General features: G+C 55.1%; 1 protein-coding gene across 7 annotated transcripts in view; it reads left to right on the top strand.

The window, feature by feature from the left end:
• The window catches only part of CPNE2 (copine 2), a 43,178-nt gene that overhangs the window by 8,443 nt on the left and 14,715 nt on the right, over positions 1-20,020 (top strand). For 5 of the 7 annotated variants that reach the window (XM_036274179.1, XM_036274176.1, XM_036274177.1 and 2 more), the window contains exons 2-12: positions 5,034-5,251; positions 7,547-7,726; positions 9,452-9,526; positions 11,370-11,441; positions 13,018-13,101; positions 13,361-13,450; positions 14,408-14,506; positions 15,041-15,127; positions 16,501-16,560; positions 18,345-18,478; positions 19,299-19,353. In XM_036274179.1, coding sequence (XP_036130072.1) covers positions 5,072-5,251; positions 7,547-7,726; positions 9,452-9,526; positions 11,370-11,441; positions 13,018-13,101; positions 13,361-13,450; positions 14,408-14,506; positions 15,041-15,127; positions 16,501-16,560; positions 18,345-18,478; positions 19,299-19,353 — 1,116 coding nt within the window. In that variant the 5' untranslated portion in view covers positions 5,034-5,071. Of the gene's footprint in view, positions 1-5,033; positions 5,252-7,546; positions 7,727-9,451; positions 9,527-11,369; positions 11,442-13,017; positions 13,102-13,360; positions 13,451-14,407; positions 14,507-15,040; positions 15,128-16,500; positions 16,561-18,344; positions 18,479-19,298; positions 19,354-20,020 lie in introns of those variants that run through there. The other 2 variants (XM_036274175.1, XM_036274178.1) reach the window with 2 other exon arrangements.

Here is a 20,020-nt window from a genome sequence, read left to right as displayed (position 1 = left end):
GGGAAACTTGCAGGATGTGGAAAACAGCAGGTGAGCAGAGCCTGGGATTTGAACCTGGGCATCTGAGCCCAGAGCCTGTGTTCTTTAAAAAAAAAATTTATTTTGCTCTTGATTTGAGAGAGAGAGAGATAGAAACATCGATGAGAGAGAACATCGATTGTCCGCCTCCTGCATGCCCCCCACTGGGGATCGTGCCCACAACCTGGGCATGTGCCCTGATCAGGAATTGAACCGGCGACCTCTTGGTGCAGGGTCGACGCTCAGCCACTGAGCCACCCCGGCCAGGCCAGAGCCTGTGTTCTTAACCACGGCTCTGACAGGTTTCGTTCACAGTGACGTTTTGTTCGCAGACCCGAAGGAGGCCAGTGTAGCTGGAACAGAGGGAGCGAGGGGGAAGGTGGCATGAGGTGGGTTCAGGCCAGGCGGGGCGCTGTCAGCCTGGGGAGGATTTGGGGTTCTGTGTGACCTGGAAGGGGAAGCCACTGCAGGATTTTGAGGTGGAGCTATGGCAGCATCTGACGGACGTTTAGACGCCCTCCGGCTTGGGTGTGGAGGGAGCTGGGTCTGGGATTGCGCAGGCGAGGTGGTGGGGCTGGCTGGGCCCAGGCCGCACGTGGGAGAGGAGGAAGACGCTGGAAGTAGCCTGGAGGCAGAATGGGCAGCAGCAGTGGGGCGAGAGGCAGTGAAGGAAAGAGAGAGAGAGAGGTCCAGGATGACGGGTTCTTAGGGTGCTGGCTAAAACCAGAATATTCTAGACCTGTGGTTCAGCATCAGCGTCTCCGAATCCCATCCTACCTATATAACAAGATGTCTTCTAAGCTGGGCCAGTGGAGCCTGAGGGGGCCGAAGCCTCTCTCTTGCTTATTGCTGTTCATTGCAGGGCGCTCAGCAATGTTGGTTGAATGAATGAGTAAGAATCCCCAATCCTGCCTTCTCTTTGCCTCAGTTAACCCATCTGTAAAAGGGACTGCAAATTTTGTTTTCCTGCCTTCCAGCCCCTTCCCTGGGGGTCTGGTCATCCTGGAAGGCCTGTGCCCATCTGGACCAGGAGTCAGTGCCATCTGGAGCAGGCCCTGGCTCTCCATGCCCCTCTCCAGCCTGAACCCTCAAATTACCTGTGGGGCGGGTGCTGCACCAAGAAGTCTTTTCATCTTGCCCAGATGCACATGGCAGGCCCAACCCTCTGTTAATGACACCTTGCCTGCCTGCCCTCTGTGCTGGAGTAGGAGGGGAGGGGTCCAGCCCAGCCTGAGCTGTGGTTTCTTTTTCCATTGCGTCAGGCCTCAGGGTCCAGCCCGCCTGCCTGCCCGCCGCTGGGCTGGCACAGAGGGGCCCACTCTGACCAGGCCTGCCCCAGCTCTGGACATCATGTGCTCCCCGTTTCGGGGATCCAGAGGCTTCCAGTCGGAGGGTGAGTTGGGGATGGGGGACCTGCCCCGAGCTGGGGAGAAGTGCCCCTTCCCCGTCCACCCAGCGCTCACTCTAGCTGGGCCTGTGAGCGGATCCAGGTGGAGTGGCAGTGGACTCGGAGAGGCCCCGCCCCGCCCTCCCTGTGACCTGGCCCTCCTGCCCATGCCCTCAGCCAGGCCTGAGCCAGGGCTGGGAGGACAGTGGTGATGGTGACTTGAACCAGGGGAGAGCGGGTGGGGAGAAGTGGCCCCTGAGTGTTCATATGAGAGCATGTCTGTATGTGTTTGTCTGGGGACATGTGTGTCCGTGTATATGTAACCAAACACATGTGTGTATATGCACAAGGAAGTGCAGGAACCTGAGTGTGTGTACCTGACACCCCTCAGGATGAAAACAGCTGGTCTGGCTTGTCAGCAGGGGGGATGGTGGCCCAGGTGGCATCTAGCATGTCATGAAGGGGCCTGTGCGGTGGAGAGGAGGTGGGTGAGCTGGAATCCACTCCATCAGCGATGATGGGAGATGCAGGGGTGTAGACAGGGTGACCCTAGACAAACTAGTGACCTTGGGCACCCTGAGGCCCTCGGGCTCCCTTCGGCCTGGCTCACAACCCAGCTGTCCTCACGTAGGTCCAGTCTCCACTCTCTTGACCTCAGTTTACTCATCTGTAAATGGGGGTGACTGCTGTGCCCCACCCCACCTCTGGGTGACTGTAAGCCTAAGCAGGCATTCTCAGCCACACAGCCAGACGTCCATTTTGGACATTGTCATTCCCCACCCTCCTGAGGGTCGGCTCTCTCCTCCCCCACTCGGCAGGCCACCCAGCTGCTGCCAGTGAAAGGGACGCAGCCTCCAGCCCCTCCATGGAAACTAATTTTTACACGACGAGAATAAATCCTGCAGGCAAATTGCAGTGCTGCCCTGCCGCTCTGGGCTCACGTGATTATAATGATGTTCTAGGGACAGCCGGTGAGAGGGAGGGGCTGAGCACTGGCTTTGTCACTGTCCAGATCCTCTCCTTGCCGGCCTGGGTGGAGGCGCAGTCTGGAGGGGCGAGGGCCTCTGGCGCCAGCCCCGCACTCACCTGCCCACCGGGCCTGCCGCTGCCCAGCCGCCCCGAGAGGCTGGCACTCGGAGAGCGGCCTGTGCCAGGGTCAGAGGGAGGGAGAGGGGGCCCAGCACTGCCACGAGGCTTGGTCCTCCTTGCCTGGATGCCAGCCACCTCCTCACCGGCCTCCCTGCTGCCTCTGTTAGCTTCACAGCCCTTTCTCCCCACAGGGGCCGGGGTGAGCTTTTAAAAACAGAAATCAGATCACATCACCTGTCTACTTAAAACCCTCCAACACTTCATCTCTCTCAGAATAAAGCCCCAACTCCCTACAGAACCTCTAGCCCGAGCCCTGGCTGCTGTTCCCATGCTCTCAGCCAGGCAGGAACGTGAGGGCTGGGCCTGGACCATCTTCCTACTGCAGGATCCCGGCCCTTGGCACGGTTCTTGGGACCTAGTAGATGCTCAGTAAACACTCTGAGTGAATGAATGAGCCTCAGCGTCATCCTCCGGAAAATGGGGCAATATTAGCAGCTGCCCTTCGAGACAGTAAGGATTAGAGACTGCAGATGACTGCTCAGTTCAGCCGGGGCTCGGGAGCATCTTCCTCGCACCCCCTCTTCTGCGCCAGTGCAGGGCGTTTCCCACTCAACAGCCAGGGGACAAGATATTAGTCAAGGAGTTGGAACCTGGCCTTTGTAGGTAACTGTTTGGAGCTGGATTCGTCCACATGGCAGCGGGCCCTGTGTTAACTAAATGTGTGCCAGTGGAAATAGGATCTGATCACAGGAGTCTCTAAGACTGTGCCGTGATATCTCATGGGAGATGAGGAAACGAAGGCAAAGAGAGCCAGAGGGTCTGTCCACAGGGCCTGGAATCGGTGGGACGCAGAGGTCCCCTCCAGCCCTGAGGGTTTCTCCACACTTGCTCCAAATGAACACCTTGCACTTGGAGGAAAATAGAGCTGCTCACCATAAGCAATGCCAGTAATTAGCCTTGACAGTGGAAGGGGTTCATAAGGCCCAGTGCATGGAATTCTGGGAAGTTGTGCACAAGTGAAAGGGTTAGCTCTATGCTGGCGATAAAGACCAGCTCAGGCAGGATCCGAGCGACATGGAGGGTTTATCTGTTCATTGATTTATACACTCATGCTTTTTATTTTATTTTATTTTTAAAATTAATTTCTCCTTTCCCCCCATTGACATTCTCCTCCCGATCCCCCCCCCCAGCCCCCCTGCCCCATCCCCAGCATTGTTGTCTATGTCCATTGGTTATGCATACATGTATATAAGTTCTGTGGTTTATCTCTTCCCTCCCCCTCATCCCCTCTTTGAGGTTTGTCAGTCTGTACCCTTGTATGTCTCTGGGTCTATTTTGTTCACCAGTTTATTTTGTTTATTATATTCCACAAATAAGTGAGATCATGTGGTATTTGTCTTTCTGTGGATTGGCTTGTTTCGCTTAGGATAATACTCTCCAGGTCCCCCCATGTTGTCTCAAAGGATAAGAGATCTTTCTTTCTTACAGCTGCATAGTACTCCATTGTGTATATGTACCACTGCTTTTTTATCCATTCGTCTACTGATGGACACTTGGGCTGTTTCCAGATCTTAGCAATTGTAAATAGTGCTGCTATGAACATAGGGGTACATATAAGTTTTCTGATTGGTGTTTCAGGCTTCTTTGAATGTATTCCTAGAAGTGGAATCACTGGCTCTAATGGCAGTTTCATTTTTAAGTTTTTGGGAAACACCATATTGTATTCTATAGTAGCTGCACTGGTCTATATTCCCACCAGCAGTGTACTAGAGTCCCCTTTTCTCCACACCCTCGCCAACACTTGTTGTTTGATGATTTGTTGATGGCGGCCATTCTGACAGGTGTGAGGTGATACCTCATAGTTGTTTTAATTTGCATCTCTCTGATGATTAGTGACATTGAGCATTTCTTCATATGTCTCTTGGCCATTTGTATGTCCTGTTTGGAGAGGTGTCTCTTTAGGTCCTCCGTATACTCAGGCTTAAAAAAATTTTTTTTAAAATAGCATATGTTGTACATGCTTCTTAAAATTAAAATATATACTGAGTGCATCCTGTGCACCAGTCATGTGCTTAGGCCAGGGAGACAAGATGAATAAGATAGACAATGAACAAGGTCAAGTTTTGGATAAGTTGCCAAAAGTGAGCTTCCTAGTGGCCAAAGCAATGAGGCAAACCTGAGTAATGACAAACTCCACTGTAGCCACAAGATGCCAACATGTTAACTGCTCAGGAGAAGCCCAAGTTTTCCTGGCAAAATGAATGTCTGGGATCTCTGTGTCCACTGTGATTTGTTGCTGATCTGACTCGGGTAACTTGGACCTGTGTGTATCTCACAGGTAAAGATTGACCAAAGTAGAGAATAACTTCATAGACAAACTAAATACATTGACGAGAGTCTCCTTGTACCTGCATTTCCTGCCCATGTTACACCTCACCCCCTCCACACACACACAGCTTTCCTCTATCTCTCTAACACCATCTTGAATGGCAGGTCGTAGATGTCCCCTCTCTCTGACCCTCCACTTCTATCCCCACAGACTGCCAGGAACTGTTGCCGCCACCGCCACCACCTCCCATGGCCTCCATACCAGGTGTGGGCGCCCCTGCAGCAGGGGCAGCCCCCATGGGCTCCCAGTACTGTGTGTGCAAGGTGGAGCTGTCTGTGAGTGGCCAGAACCTGCTGGACCGGGACGTCACCTCCAAGTCTGATCCCTTCTGTGTCCTCTTTACAGAGAATGATGGCAGGTGGATTGAGGTGAGGCCCCTCCATGGGCATCTGTGGTGGGTGGGGGGTGGCTAGGTGGCTGAGGAGGGGCTCCTACTGGACCCTGGGGCCTCTCGGTCAGGCCCTTTGAGGTCACTGGCATGTGGGCTAGGCACTACTTAGAAAATCGTTCCTCTTGCCCTGGCTGGTTTGGCTCAGCAGTTAGAGCGTCGGCCCGTGGACCAAAGAGTCACGGGTTTGATTCCAGTCAAAGGTGTGTATCTTGGTTGCAGTTCAGTCCTCGGCTCTGGGTGGGGTCATGCGGGAGGCAACCAATCAATGTGTGTCTCTGTCCCCCCCCCCCACACTCTTTTTAATCTTCGGGTGAGGATTAAAAAGAAAAAACAAAAATTGTTACTCTTAAAATTAAATTTTATTTAAATATTACTTAAAATAATTATATTTGTGTTTAAATTATTATACTTCATAGATTTAGATTTATAAACATATAATTTTATATTTATTGTTTTATAACATAATATATTCAATTATTATAATATAGTTAAAACTTTTGAGTTTTATTAAATGTTTGCTTCCACTTCTAAGTAACTTTCCCTACTTATTTCTAAATGAACACACAGTCAGTGACGGGCAAACAGGGAAATGGGGAACCCAGCCTCTGGCCTCAGTGGTGGACCACGGCCCAATTCTGTCACTCCTTGCTGTGTGGCCCTAGGCAAATGGCTGCCCCTCTCTGAGACTGTCTCATCTGTGGAATGAGGCTTTCTCTCCCCTGCCTTCCTTAAAGGGCCCAGAGCTGGGGATGTCAGGGGCCACAGCCATGGACTCCTGAACTGGAAAACTTTGGCCTGAGAGCTTGAAGAAGGATATTGAGAAATCCAAACTGCTAAAACTTTTCAGTTTTAAAAATGGCTTTCTTCCTATTCCCAAAAGTGTCTATATTCATTGTAATAAACTTAGAAAAGCCAGATGGACCAATCGAAAAAAATCAGAATGGTGGGGAACCTGCCTGTCATGGAAAACCTGTTAAAACTCTGGTGCCCAGCCTTCCAGATAGTTTTATGTGCATGTAGACTTTCCAAAATGTGTGTCTATTTGACATCGTGATTCACTGGGCCGTGGCGGACATCCCCCTGAACGTACTGTGGTTCACAAAGACCTTCCACAGATGTTGGCTCCTTATGGTGCGAGGAAGTGGTGCTGAGATTGTTGACCCATTTTACAGGGGCAGCTGGGGCCCTGATCGGGTGGGGACTTCTCTGTGTCACCCAGTGCATTGGTGATGTGGCAAGAAATGGGAGGTAGGTTGTGGGGTCAGTCGAGGACCCCTGGGCAGGGGAGCTCCAGGCCTGAGGCAGGCATGTCTGGAGTATCCTGTCCCCTCTGCTGGGTCTCTGGACCCCCTTGCCTGCCCTTCAGGGAATGGTGTCCCCACCCCCACTCACGGCACTCCCCCACCCTCCCTAAGATCTCCCTCCCACCCAGGCAGGCTACCCTGGCTAAAAATAGCCCAGGAGCAAGACCTTTCCTGCTGCTCCAGCCCTTGGAAATGGACTGGGTGGGAGGAAAAATCAACACAGCCTGGGCCCCAAAATAGATGGTCACCCAGACTCTGCGGTTTGGGGCCTCAGTGTGGAGAGGCCAGGAGGCAGGGTTTCTGTCCCAGCGCCACGGACCCACAGTCCAGGCCCGGCCCTTACCCAGGCTTCAGCTTCCACACTAGGTGCGACTTTTGGGGGCTGCACAATTCCAGTTTTGACATTCCAGGATTCTATACAAGGCACAGACATCTGCCCTCGGGAGGGGTGGGAAGCCCCCAACCCCTCCTCTCCGTAAGGATCCCTCCTTTGTTTCCTCTCTCCGCGTCCAAGTAAAATGTGGTTTGAAAAAGGATTCTCTCAAAATTAAAAGAATAAAAACCACAGAGTCAAATCCCTTCATTTATAGAAGTGGAAACTGAGGCACAGATGGGAAAGAGACTTGCCCTCCATCACTTAGCAGGCAGGACAGGGCCTGGCTCTTATCCTGCCACATGGGTATGGAGCCAGGGCCAAAATTAAGAATGTGTGTGGTGGAGTCAGACCTGGGTTCAAATCTTGGCCCTGCCCCTCTAGCTGTTCCACCTTGGGCAAGCCACTTAACCGCTCCGTGCTCCAGTGTCCTCCTCTGGGCGCTGAGAGCAGTGATCGCTGCGGCCACCCAGGTAACCGGCCAAGTGCCTGGCTCAGAGTCGGTGTTCAGCGAGTTGGCAGAGTGACTCACGGCGGCCTGAGAAGGGTTGAGCTAGCACCTGACTCTGACCCCCATTTCCCTGCCTCTGTCCAGTACGACAGGACAGAAACTGCCATCAACAACCTCAACCCCGCATTCTCCAAGAAGTTTGTCCTCGACTACCACTTTGAGGAGGTGCAGAAGCTCAAGTTCGCCCTGTTCGACCAGGACAAGTCCAGCACCCAGCTCGAAGAGCATGATTTCCTGGGCCAGCTCTCCTGCAGCCTGGGCGTGGTGAGCCGGGACCCTCCCGGTGGGTGGGGCAAGGCAGTCCCCCACCCCCTAATGTCACCCAGCTCCCAGACAGGGCAGTCCCTGGGAGAGAGTCTCTCCTGCCATCAGCTTTCCGTGGCCCCATTTTCCTGGCTGGCTCCTGAGGCGGCATCACAGACACAGACAGCTTGAGGGGCCAGCAGGCAGAGGGGGGAGGTGGCTTGGTGGGTTTGGGGCCAGGTGAAGACATTGAGCACAGTGCCAGCCAAATGTTGCCACACAGGAATGGGGCCTGAGTTACTGATTTTTAGAAACAATGAAGTGTGGTCCCGACTTCCTGGCGTAGGAGGTTCTGACCAACAACCAAGGCACCCATGGTAGTCCTCCTTCGTGGTTGGCTCACTGTGTGACGTTGGGCAACTGCCTTTCCCTCTCTGGGCCACATCTGCCCATCTAGCTCAGTCCTTGGTAAGCTGATGGAGGTTGGGAGGTTGCAGGGCTATGACCCCCTATCATAGGTTGCAATCACCCCTCATGGCTGTGGGCCCTTGGACAAGCCCCAGCCCCTTCTAGGCCTCAGTTTCCTCATATTTCACTTGGGGATGTGATGACTGCCCAGCCTATGGGGATGGTGCGGGAATAAAATGCAACATGCTTTGAGAGGTCCTAGTGGAGACTGAAATGCCCCGGGCCTTCAAAGAAATGATGTTCAATGAAAGAAGCAAGGGTTCAACAGTTATGTAAAAAGCGGGGTGCGTCCATCAGGGTCCCTGCCTGCCCGTGTGTCCACACCTCAAAAAGTAACTGAGGAGAGAGCTTAAGGCCCAGCGGCAGGGGCAGGGAACTGACCAGCGAGGGGAAACCTACGCGGGACCAGACACCAGCCAGGGCCAGGCACCCCTAGGCCGGAGGGAGAGCCCGGGCAGGAAGTGGTGTGGGCGGGGCCTGGCGGAGCGTGGTCATGGTGAGGAGGCCTCCGAACTGCCGCTGAGGCCGACGGCAAGGAAAACCACCTCTGCCAACCACAGCCCGGCCTTTCTCCCCGCCTGGTCCCTGGCCCTGCTGGCACTCCCGCTGGTCGGACCCCTCCAAGCCAGAGGACAGGGGAGCTGGGTGCTGCAGTCCTCAGCGGCACGGAATGTGGGGAAGGGCAGAGAGGGGGCCGGAGGGAAAGACCGGCATAGGGGAATGGGAACCTGCTCATATCAGCACAAAGAAACCTGGCATTTCCCCCAAGAAACCGAGAACCCATGAAGGATGTGGGGATGGGGTGTATGGAGGTACGGAGACGGTGGGAAGGCGACTTTACAGTGAGGTCCACTTTGCCTCTCTGTGTTGTACTGATCACTGAAGCCTGTGTGAATGTATTTCCTATGTGAACCGATGAAAACATGTGGAGGGACTCAGGGTTTGAGCCTCTCCATCAGAAGAGGGCGGGGCCTACGAGTGGCTTCTGGGGAGGCACTTAGGGGCCAAACTCCCAGTAGTTGTCTCCAGAAGGTGAGTCGTGCAAGAGCCTTTTCCCGGGGCAGCCCAGCCAGTGGGGGGACCTCAGACCAGTGTCTTCAGCTCTCTGGGCCTGTCTCCTCGCCGCCCAGCGGGGTTAGCAGTAGCTGCTGCCTGCCTCCCATGAGGGTCGGCAGGGGAGGGAGAGCCAGCCCCGGCAGGGAGCAGCTGTGCGTGGTGTCTGTTGAGCATTCTTCCTTCTCGCCAGCCCTCACGGAGGTCCTCTCTCCTCTCCCTCAGATCGTCTCCAGCAAGAAGATCACTCGGCCGCTGCTGCTGATGAATGACAAGCCTGCAGGGAAGGGCTTGATTACGGTACCAGCGCCCCCCCCCCTTCCCAGGGCACCCCCTCCCTCCGCTTCTGAGGGCTGCCCTCCCCCATCAATGGGCCGCTTTCCTGGCAGATAATCACCAGCTTTGTTTGGAGTAAAAAGGCTCAACTTACAACTTAGCAACAGGTCTCTTAGCAACGGGCTCCTGGCTCCACATAGGATGCATTGGGGGCCGCCAAGCTGGGGATAGGGGTGTTGTCAGAGGCCCCCACAACCTCCCACTAGCGAGGCAGGTGCGCTCCTACTTGTCTCTGGAGGCCTCCAGAGCCCTCCTGGCGTCCCCTCCCCGAACTGGCCCCTGCCTGTCCTCCCACTGGGCGTCTTTCAGGAGCGACTTGCCCACGGGAAAGGCTGTGGCTGCAGTGCGCAGTGCGATGCGCAGTGATTGCGATGCGCAGTGACTGCCACCAGCGCAGTGATTCTGGCGGTGCACAGCTCCTGGGGATGAGCTCCTCGGCGTTCACGGATTCCAAGCAGGCAGAGAATCTGGGTTACAGATGAGGGGACTAGAGAGGAGGTGCCTGCGGCCGTTCAGCTAGTGCGACTCTCCTGGAATGTCCCCTTCAGAGCCTGGGCGATTCAGAGAGCTGGCCGCACGGGAGGGAGGCCCAACTCTGTGCGTTCACACCTGTCGCCGTCCTGCTCTGGAGCCTCCCTGGCGCCCAGCAGTGGCTGCGCAGCCTTGCAGTCAAGGCGGTGAGGGACCGGGCGTCTCCACCTTGCTCTCCTGCCTCAGCTGGGTTCCCCCGTCATGTGAACGCCCTGGGTTCAAGGCAAACTGAATTCTCAGCACCCCTTGCACATTCTCTAGGCCCTTATCCACTGTTCTGCCACCTAGAATGTCCCGTCCCAACCTCCCCTCACCTTTTGGGGCTCAAAATCTCCCCATCACCTGACCTGGAAGCCATCCCAGGCAGACCCCACCCAGACTGGTATGCCATTCCCCCAGCCTTTCCACCCACCCCACTCTAGGCCTGGGCTTCTTCCCCGCTGAAATGGGTACAACAATAGGACCCACCCCACAGGGTTGTTGAGCTTGTCTCAGCTGGAGGAGAGGAAGGGGAGACAGGCCTCTGTCTGTGGTTCTAGAGGGTCCATAGCATGTTCAGTGAGCAGGGCATCCTAGAATTGTGGGGGGAGGGGAAGCCCTAGCCAAGAGAGGACCCAGCCTGCCATGCTGCTGTGGACCTGAGGGCCTTCCCTGACACTCTGGGGACCAGGAGAGGGAATGGCCTGGAGAGGGCAGGCGGCAGTCCCAGGGTGACCCAGCTGGCCCCTCACCACTGGCTGGGCCCAGAAGTGCCATGGCTGATGGGGAAGGCATGGCGGACAGATGACGTGTGAGCTGATGAGACAGCAGAGGGAGCTCAGGTGGCTTCTGTCCCTGCCCTGGGCCTCAGTTTCCCTCGCTGCACTGTGAAGCTGCTGGAATCCCTGATACCTTGGTGTTTGGAGGTGTTTGGAGGCTGTGGTCTCTGGGTCGGCAGTGGGGGTGTGAGGGGGCCTGTCAGGCTGCTTTCTGGCCCAGAACCTCTCTCCAGGGCTCAAGCCCACCCCTCATGTCTGGTCCCTGCCCACTCTCTTGAGCCACATGGGGTCATATTTTGATTCCTCATATCCAGATGGGTTACCCCATTTTTAAAGGAAGAAACTTTTTGGGAAGATGAGAGACTTGTTCAAGGTCACTTGGCACTATCCCTACCCTCCCTTTTCCCTTCTAGCCCTGGAGAATTGAATCCTGGGGTACCCTATGCCCATCCTGCCTGGCAGGAGGTGGGGGAATCTAAGCAACAGGTGCTGACCCTCCCATTCCTCTGGCCTCACAGATTGCTGCCCAGGAGCTGTCAGACAACCGGGTCATCACACTCAGTCTGGCAGGCAGGAAGCTGGACAAGAAGGTGAGGGGGCAGAGAGGGGGTTCTCCTTCCAGGAGCAGTATCCCTCCCCCAGCCCCAGGGTTATGTGGCCTAGCCCTGAAACTTCTGGCCACCACTGTCATCACCCCCACTGAGGGACAAACCTGTAGCACAGGGCTGTACTGGCTATCCTAAATTAGGACCTCTTCACTATTGAGGTAGTGAGTTTCTCATTACTTAGAAGTATTCAAGACATGGCTCCTTGTCAAGACCCACTCCTTGGGAGGTCCTATCTCCCTTTGTGTAAATGCTAGGATCCTTACAGTAACCTGTGGGGCCCCACCTGGTGTGTGCACAGCCCCAGACCCCCTTACTCCCCCCTTTCACTCTTCCCACCTTCATTCTGCTTCAGCAAAATCAGCCTCCTCCTTGTCCCAGAATTATGCCAGGCACCCTCCCGCTGCAGGACCTTTGCACATGCTGTTCCCTCTTGCCTGCAATGTTCTTTTCTATGCAGATTCTCATGATGGCCCCTCACCTCCATCAGGCCTTTACTTTTTAAAAAACAATTTTTTTCTTTATTACTTTTTGGAGAGAGAGGGAGAGATAGAAACATCGATGAGACATTGTTTGGCTGCCTCCTGCACATCCCCCACTGGGGATTGGGCCTACAACCTGGGCATGTGCCCTGACCGGGAACCGAACCAGTGACCTCTTGGTGTATGTGTCAACGCTCTACCACTGAGCCACACAGCTGGGCAGGCCTTTACTCTTATGTCACCTCCTCAGCAAGGCTATCCCCAAAGTTGTAGTGTCCCTGATTTCCTACTCCTCCTGTTTTACTTGTCTCCTTAATACTGATTACTGCCTGATATACATTATTTACTGATTTATTTTCTGCCCCCCCCCCCACTTGATTACAGATTCTTAGAGTCACACTTCATTTTAACTTAAATAAATGGATTTTAAAAGTACATCATTGCCCTGGCCAGTTTTGCTCAGCGGTTAGAACATCGGCCCGCGGTCCAGAGAGACCCGGGTTTGGTTCCCGCTAAGGTTGCAGTTTGTCCCCAGCCCCAGTTGGGGTTGTGTGGGTGGCAACCAGTCGATGTGTCTCTCTCACATCGATGTTTCTCTGTCTTTCTTCCTCCCTCTCTCCCTCCCGCTCTATCTGAAGTATCCTCAGTTGAGGATAAAAAAAAAGTACATCATTATCCCTTTTGTAGTGTTCTTGGGAGAACTGCCATTTTTAAGATTCCCATTAAAATAAATTAGAATCACATCCTGCTGGTGGCCTCCCCTTGCACCGGGAACAATCGTCCTTTGAAGTCCTGCCTGGTCTAAGATGCTGGCCTTGTGCTCCCGCAGGCTCCAGGCCTCAGGGTTTCTGAGTATAAGCTGTGGTAACCCCAGGGTGGGTGTTTCTCCGGGGGGGCAGTAGTTGGTCCCAGAGGCCTTCAGCAGCTCTGGGCCTCACTGAGCCCTGCAGAGGCTGAGGGGAGAGGGGCCAGAGGCCAGGCTGACTCTGCCCACAGCTCCACCCTGAGGCCGCTGGGCCGCACCCCTCCCATCTGACCGTTGCTGTGCCTCCCTCACCTGCATCTCCTGCTTCCTCCAGGACCTCTTTGGAAAGTCAGACCCATTTCTCGAGTTCTATAAGCCAGGAGATGATGGCAAGTGGATGCTGGTCCACAGGACTGAGGTAGGTGCGTGGGGGCTGGGGGGCTCTAAGCCAGTGGGTCTGCTGTCCAGCTGCCCCCAGTGGTCAGGATGGGGCTATGCAGTCACAGCCCAGCAGTGCGCAGGGAAACACGCCATGGTGCCTGAAGGATCTGTTGTCCCTGCCACAGGGGTGCCCGCTTCCATTCTCGGAAGCGTGGCTGTGAGTCTCCATCTTGCCACTCCCTGACCCAATGGGCTGACCTGACCTCAGCACACTGCTGCCCTTCACTGTCCTGCAGGTGATCAAGTACACACTGGACCCTGTGTGGAAGCCGTTCACTGTGCCGTTGGTGTCCCTGTGTGATGGGGACATGGAGAAGCCCATCCAGGTGAGGGGGCTCTGGGAGCCCTGCTCCCCCTCTGCCAGCTCCATCCTTCCCATGTACCTGAGGCCTCCTGGGGATGCCCTGGCGAAGCTCTTTCTTCTTAAGATGGAAAGAGAGCCCATCTTGGGGGAGGAGTAGGAGACCTGGGTCCTCATCCCTGGTCTGCCCGACCACTTGAGTGACCTGGGGCAAGGCTGCCAGCTTTGTGAGCCCCTTCTCTAAAACAGGGTGACTGTCCTGTTATCCCTGAGGCCTGCACAGCTGCTAGGTAGCGTAATGAATGTGGAAACCCCTGGGAAAGACCCAGTGTTGTCGCTGTGACGAGGAAAAGATTACTAATCTCTAAATGCCCTCAGTCCTCAGGGGCCATGTCTGATAGCAGGTGGGGTGGAGCGAGGCCGCTAGGCCCGTCTGGGATCTCCAGACAGTTCTCAGGACACCTGGTTCTAGTATTGTGTCCCCTACGGCCACTGCGAGACTTTGGACAAGTGCTTCCCTCTTAGGGCTTCAGTTTACCCATCAGGAGAATGGGTACAATAATCCCTTCCTTCCTCCTATGAGTGTCATGGCAGCTAAGTTAGAGAGCATATAAAGCTAGGATTTTTTTGTGCCCATCTCAGGGGGAAGAAGTTTTGGGTTCAGGGGTAGGGGGCTCCAGGCCATGGCCCATGAAGCCTGGTGGGCAAGGAGCCGAATGAGTATGAGGAGTTGAGCTTGCACCAGAGGGCACAGCCTCCACTGCTGGGTGGCACACTTTCTCTTTTTCCCAGCAATCATGGAAGGCTTCCTACAGGAGGCAGTTTGGGAGCCAACAGCGTCATCCCAGGCCATCTGGGCAGGTGCTAGGGGGAGAGGGAGGCACCACCAGAAGAAGATGTGGGGTTTTCCCAGGGGGCTAAGGGGCTGGAGAGCTCCCCTTTCAGGAGCAGCTCTGGGGTGACCTCACTGGACCCACCACAGGTCATGTGCTACGACTATGACAATGATGGAGGCCATGACTTCATCGGCGAGTTCCAGACCTTGGTGTCACAGATGTGTGAGGCTCGTGATGGCATCCCGGTAAGATGGGCATGTGTGTGATCCCAAGACCTCAGCAGGGCACAGGGAGGGGACACAGGTTTTTGAATCAGGCAGAATTGGACTCAGATTTCACCTCTCTGGCTGTATGACCTTGAGCAAGATATCCAAATCTCTCTGAGCCTTAGTTTCCCCATATGTCAAATGGGGGTGGAGTAGATGGGAATTAGATGACACAGGTAAAGTGCCTGACACACAGTGAACACTCAGGAGCTCTCCATGTAACACCCTGAGAAGTCAGGCCTTGGGTGACAGTTCTGGGCTCATGAGAGGATATGACATGGATGTGTTATCTGGGAGTTGGGGTAGATGCAGCTCCTCCTACTTTGAGGAACCACAGCTTGGTGTAAACCCAGGTGGCAGGACCCATTTCTGGGTGTGGACATCTAGGAAGGCTTCCTGGAGGAGGCATGCTACCCTGGTCAATGCTGTGGAAGGGATTCTGAGGTCCAGGGGAGAGTCAGTCCCCATGCAGACCCTGAGGGGAGCTTCTCTCCCTCCTCCCGTGTTGCCCAGCTGGAGTTCGAGTGCATCAACCCCAAGAAGCAGAGGAAAAAGAAGAACTATAAAAACTCGGGCATTATTATCCTGAGATCCTGCAAGGTGAGCCAGAGGGGAGTGGGGGAGGCACATGGCAGGACCTAGGTGCCAATCCTGGTCCTAGCTCTGTGACCTTCAGAGCTGAATCTGTCTAGGCCTCAGTTTCCTCATCTGTAGAATGGGGATGTTAATGAGGTCAAGCAAGTAAAGGGCTAGTCTCATATCACGTCCTTGCACAGAGGTTAAGGTGACATGAGATGACCTTCCAGAGCCCCTCTTAGGTGGAGGGTGACTGTAGGGAGTTGCTGCTTCCGGAGCGGAAGTTGCTGCTTGCCCATTGCATGTTGGACATCCGAGGGGCAAAGGGTACTGGGCCAGGACACTTTGTCCTTTGGCAGTGACATCGGTGAGGGCTTGGGTAACTGTGACTCCCATGGTATAGACGGGGTCACTGAGGCCCAGAAAGGTCACGAAGATCATGCCAGCAGTGGCTGGGCTGTCAGGGGCCAGTGTCTGTTGGAATTGGGCAGCATATTAAAGAAGGCACCCTGGGCCAGGGCAGCTAGAGCCCTGGGTGCCAGGCCTGAAGGTTCTGAGTGAGTCCTGGACCCTCTCCACCAGCTGGCGGACCCCAGACCCCAGGCCTTGTCCGGGCCTGGAGACCACGCTGTCGAGCTGGTGGAGAGGGTCCAGGGGTCTACATGGACATCACTGGTGAGGCCGCAGCATGAGAGTGCTGTGTGTGCTGTGTGTGCTGTGTGTGCTAAGCTGTCAGGTCGCAGCGTCATGGCTGTGGATCCCTGTTTCTGAAACGTCTGTCATTTACACTCCCCTTTTATCATTTTTGGCACCTGTCATATATTTGTCATCAGCAGCCCCTCCTCCTCCCAGCCACCTTTCTGTTTTTTTTTGTTTTTGTTTTTTTATTTAAATGCATTTATGTTGAAAGGAAACCTTATAACTCTATCAAAATTGGAAAGCCAGTACCCTTTGCCTAAAGGAAGATCAGAATAATGTTCAGCAGCTCGGTTAGTTGATAGAGGCCAGGCCCTGTCTGCTCAGAGCAGAGGTTGGGAACAGCAGGGAAGCTTATGGGCCGCATACCAACTGGAGACTTTCTGGCAGGTGACTGGCAGGTATAATCGAGGCTGGGTCCTGGGACCCCTGCCGTCATCACACATCTGTGTGTGTGTGTGTGTGTGTGTGTGTGTGTGTGTGTGTCCTGCTCACTGGGAACTGTTACCCTGAGTACTCTAGAGATTTGGATTTTGTTGTAATCAGATCGAAGTCTGTCATCTGCCTTTTTTGGTCTCCTTGACCCTAGTAAGGTTTTAGGGCACAGACCAAAAGCTCCCCAAAGGTCATCCGTGGAGAGTGGCTGAGTGGAGGGCCATCCTCAGGGATAGGGCAGAGACTGACTCGCTGGTTCCTTCCAGATAAACCGGAACTACTCCTTCCTGGACTACATCCTGGGAGGCTGCCAGCTCATGTTCACCGTAAGGCTCCCCCTCCCCAGTGGGGACCCTCCCTAAGGGCTTGGCTGGACTGCAGCAAAAGAGGCTTCCCCAGGGCAGAGGGTGTGTGCCAGAGGCAGATGGGCCTGCGTCCTCAGCCGCAGGTCCGCGCGTGGCTGCCCAGGCCAGAGTCTGCTGGCTGCACTCCTTCGGAAGGAAAAAGCAAATTCCTCCTCGCTGGTTCCTGCCTCATCTGCTCCCCTCCTTCTCGCTCACTGGGCTCCTTCCACACAGGACCTCACTGTTCTCCCAACAGAGCAAACCCTGCTCTGTCTTAGGCCTTTGCATTTGCTGTTCCTTCTGCCTAGAGCACTCTTTCCTGGACCCTTCTCGTGGCTGCCGTGCCATCCTGCAGGCCAGGGCACAGAGGTCGCCTGTGCCCTGGGAGCTCTTCCCTGATGCCTGCTGTTCCTCTGTCACTTCTTCTAGTTTATGCTTTTCAGGCACTTGCCACTCTGAAATGATCTGAAGCATGTTTTGCTCATCCCTGTCTGTCCTACGACTAGGCCAGTAGTGCTCTAAGTGTGGGGCCTTATTGTGTTTCTGCTCCCACCTCAGCATATCACACAGTGCCCGGCACGGAGCAGATGCTCAGTAAATGCTGCCAAGGGGACTTGTTCCTCTGCCTGTGGAGTGTACGCCCTGCACACTTCTGTCCCCGTCATCTCATCTTTTGTTCTTTACCCCAAGGGAAGCCTCAGGCCCAGGGGAAACCCTGCCGGGGTCCCAGGCTCCGCCCACCTACCCACCTGGCCTCACGGCTTGCCATCCCCGCCTCCAGGTCCATGAGAATCGCAGGTCAGCCGCAGGACTATGTGCAGTCAGGGTGCGGGCCCTGTTGACCTCTCACTCACTGGTGCCCACTGCCCCCTCATCCACAGAGGCTGGGCCGTCCTCTTCCTCCTGAGTGCCTGTGCTCATTCAGCAAACGGGTGCTCCTTCTCTGTGCCAGACTCTAGGCTGTGCCCCTGCAAGGGTCCCTCGAAGACTAAGACATGCCACCCTGACCTCAGGAGCCGATCCACCCCACAGCCACGCAGTTCTAAGGTGGCCACCTCTTCCCCAGGGTCCCTCTCATAACCCCTGCTGGACAGTCTTGCCCACCCCTCTGTGCTACCCCTCCAAGGTCTGGGCTGGGGTTCCCTCAAGGCTGAACGCAGGCAGAGCCTGGATCCCTGGCCACTGTCAGCCCAGTCCCTGTCGAGCCCCTACCCGGTGCCCTGTGCCCAGCCCTCACCTGGCTCCTCTGGGGCATGCATCTTGTCTACAGTGGGCATCGATCAGAATGGGGAGTTGGGCACTGACCTACTGGCAGCCCCAGGTCCCCAGGCCCCTTGGTCTGAGGGATGAGGAGTTGGCTTGGGGTGGGGGTAAGTTGTCTGGGAAGGCAGCATCTGAACTGGGCCTAGAAGACGGAGGAGTTACACAGGGAGAGAAGATGGCCGCCTGGCTCTTTAGGTAGAGGGACCCGCGCGAGTGCAAGCCTGGCACGGGAGTGGGTGAGCGTGTGGGAGGGACAGTGAGAGGGAAAAGGCCTCTGGGACGCTAAGTTAGCTGTGTCCCATCTGGATAACAGACTTAGCTCAGGCCACAGTGAGCCACAGGTGGCACTAGAGCCAGAGGAGGGCTGTAACTGACCGTTGCCAGGTTTCAGACATTCTTAGGGAAGGGGGGGCTGGGAGATGAGTGGGCCTCTCTGTGCCCAGGGGGTGAGCAGGGCAGCTGTGGTCTCGGGCCACAGTGGTGGTCGTTCTCCCCCTCTGCAGGTTGGGATAGACTTCACAGCCTCCAACGGGAATCCCTTCGACCCCTCCTCTCTGCACTATATCAACCCCATGGGCACCAACGAATACTTGTCGGCCATCTGGGCTGTGGGACAGATCATTCAGGACTATGACAGGTAAGCTTGGGGAGGGACTCTGAAGGGCAGCTCCGGTTCCATCCAACTCAGTCGAGACATGAGCCCTACCTTCAGGAAGTTTCTACTTGAGGGGAGAGATGAGGAAGAAGTCACTGGAGTTTCGAGAGACCAGTTTACATGTGAGGCGGGAGCTAAGGGAGCAGCACCGAGAGCGGGATCCTGGGCTGTTAGGGAAACCACAGAGAAGGGGCCATCTGAACTGAGCCTTAGAGGAACAGGAGGAGTTTGGCCCGGAACAGATGAGGAGAGGTATTTCAGGACAGGGTGCACAGGACTGAGGTTGGAGTGTGAAGGTGCCCTGTGTGTTTGGGGACAGTGAGTGGCCAGTGGCCAGGGTTGGTGAGTAGGGTGTGGGAGAGGGCAGGTGAAAGGGGAGACTAGGCTCAAGGGCTGGATGCTGAAGGGCCTTGCATGCCAACCAGGGTTCTCATTTCGGGAGAATTTCCCTCCCTAATAGGAAGGTTGATTTAGCCGGTACATTTCACTTACGTCAGGCCTGACTTGGCGGCTGCATGAGGTCCCAATTTGAGAAGGGTCTAGGAGCTGCGCCCAGGACCATTGGTAGAAGTTCTGTGTCTGCCACGAGTGTAGGTGGTGTCAGGTCACACCCAGAGGTGGGTTTGGGCCCGATGGGTCACTTGAACAGAGCTTTGCTGGAGGTGGTGAGCTTTTTCCTTCTGTCCTCGGAGACGCACAGGACAGAGGGGCCCCTTGGGCAGGGGCTTGGGAAGGGAGAGCGTGGGCAGATGGAGGCCACTGGCTCATTGTTTCAGTGCCTTGTTTTCCTCTCTCTTATTAGTGATAAGATGTTTCCGGCCCTAGGGTTCGGGGCCCAGTTACCCCCGGACTGGAAGGTGAGTGAAGTTGGACTGTTTCCTCTGGGCTGAGACGGGATTTGTGTGTGTGTCTTTCCAAGGTCAGTTTTGGAAAGGGCTGGTGCTCGGGCCCAGCTGCCCTGCCTTCTCCGAGGTGCCCCCAAACCAGGCTCCTTCGGAGCCTGAACCTCACGCAGGTGCTGGGGCTGTCAGCCAGCGCAGGGCAGTGCTGCTCCTGCCCCCCAGTGCCCAAGTCAGGTGGGTGAGATGAGGAGAATACAAGATTGAACAAGTGAAAACACAGGACTCCCACTGACTTTCAGATGAACGTGTTTTTTAGGTATAACTGTGTCCTAAATATTGCCTGGGATATACTTATACTAAAATATCCATTGTTTATCTGAAATTCAGATTTCACTGGGAGTCTGTATTCTGTCTGGCAACGCTAAAGACAGGCAGGGTCCCCCTGGCCAGTTTGGCTCAGTGGTTAGAGCGTCAGCCCACGGACCAGAGAGTACCGGGTTCAGGTCCCGCTAAGAGCATGTACCTGGTTGCAGTTTGTCCCTGGTCCCGGTTGGGGTCGTGTGGGTGGTGACCACTTGATGTGATGTTTCTCTCTCTGTCTCTCTCTTCCTCTCTCCTTCCCTCCTGTTCTATCTGAAGGTGGGTACAAAAATGCCCTCAGGTGAGGATTAAAAAAAAAAAA

The sequence above is a fragment of the Molossus molossus genome, unplaced genomic scaffold (assembly GCF_014108415.1).
Source record: "Molossus molossus isolate mMolMol1 unplaced genomic scaffold, mMolMol1.p scaffold_m16_p_21, whole genome shotgun sequence".
Taxonomy (NCBI): domain Eukaryota; kingdom Metazoa; phylum Chordata; class Mammalia; order Chiroptera; family Molossidae; genus Molossus; species Molossus molossus.
The sequence above is the reverse complement of the archived record's forward strand: the minus strand, read 5'-3'. Positions and strand labels throughout refer to the sequence as shown.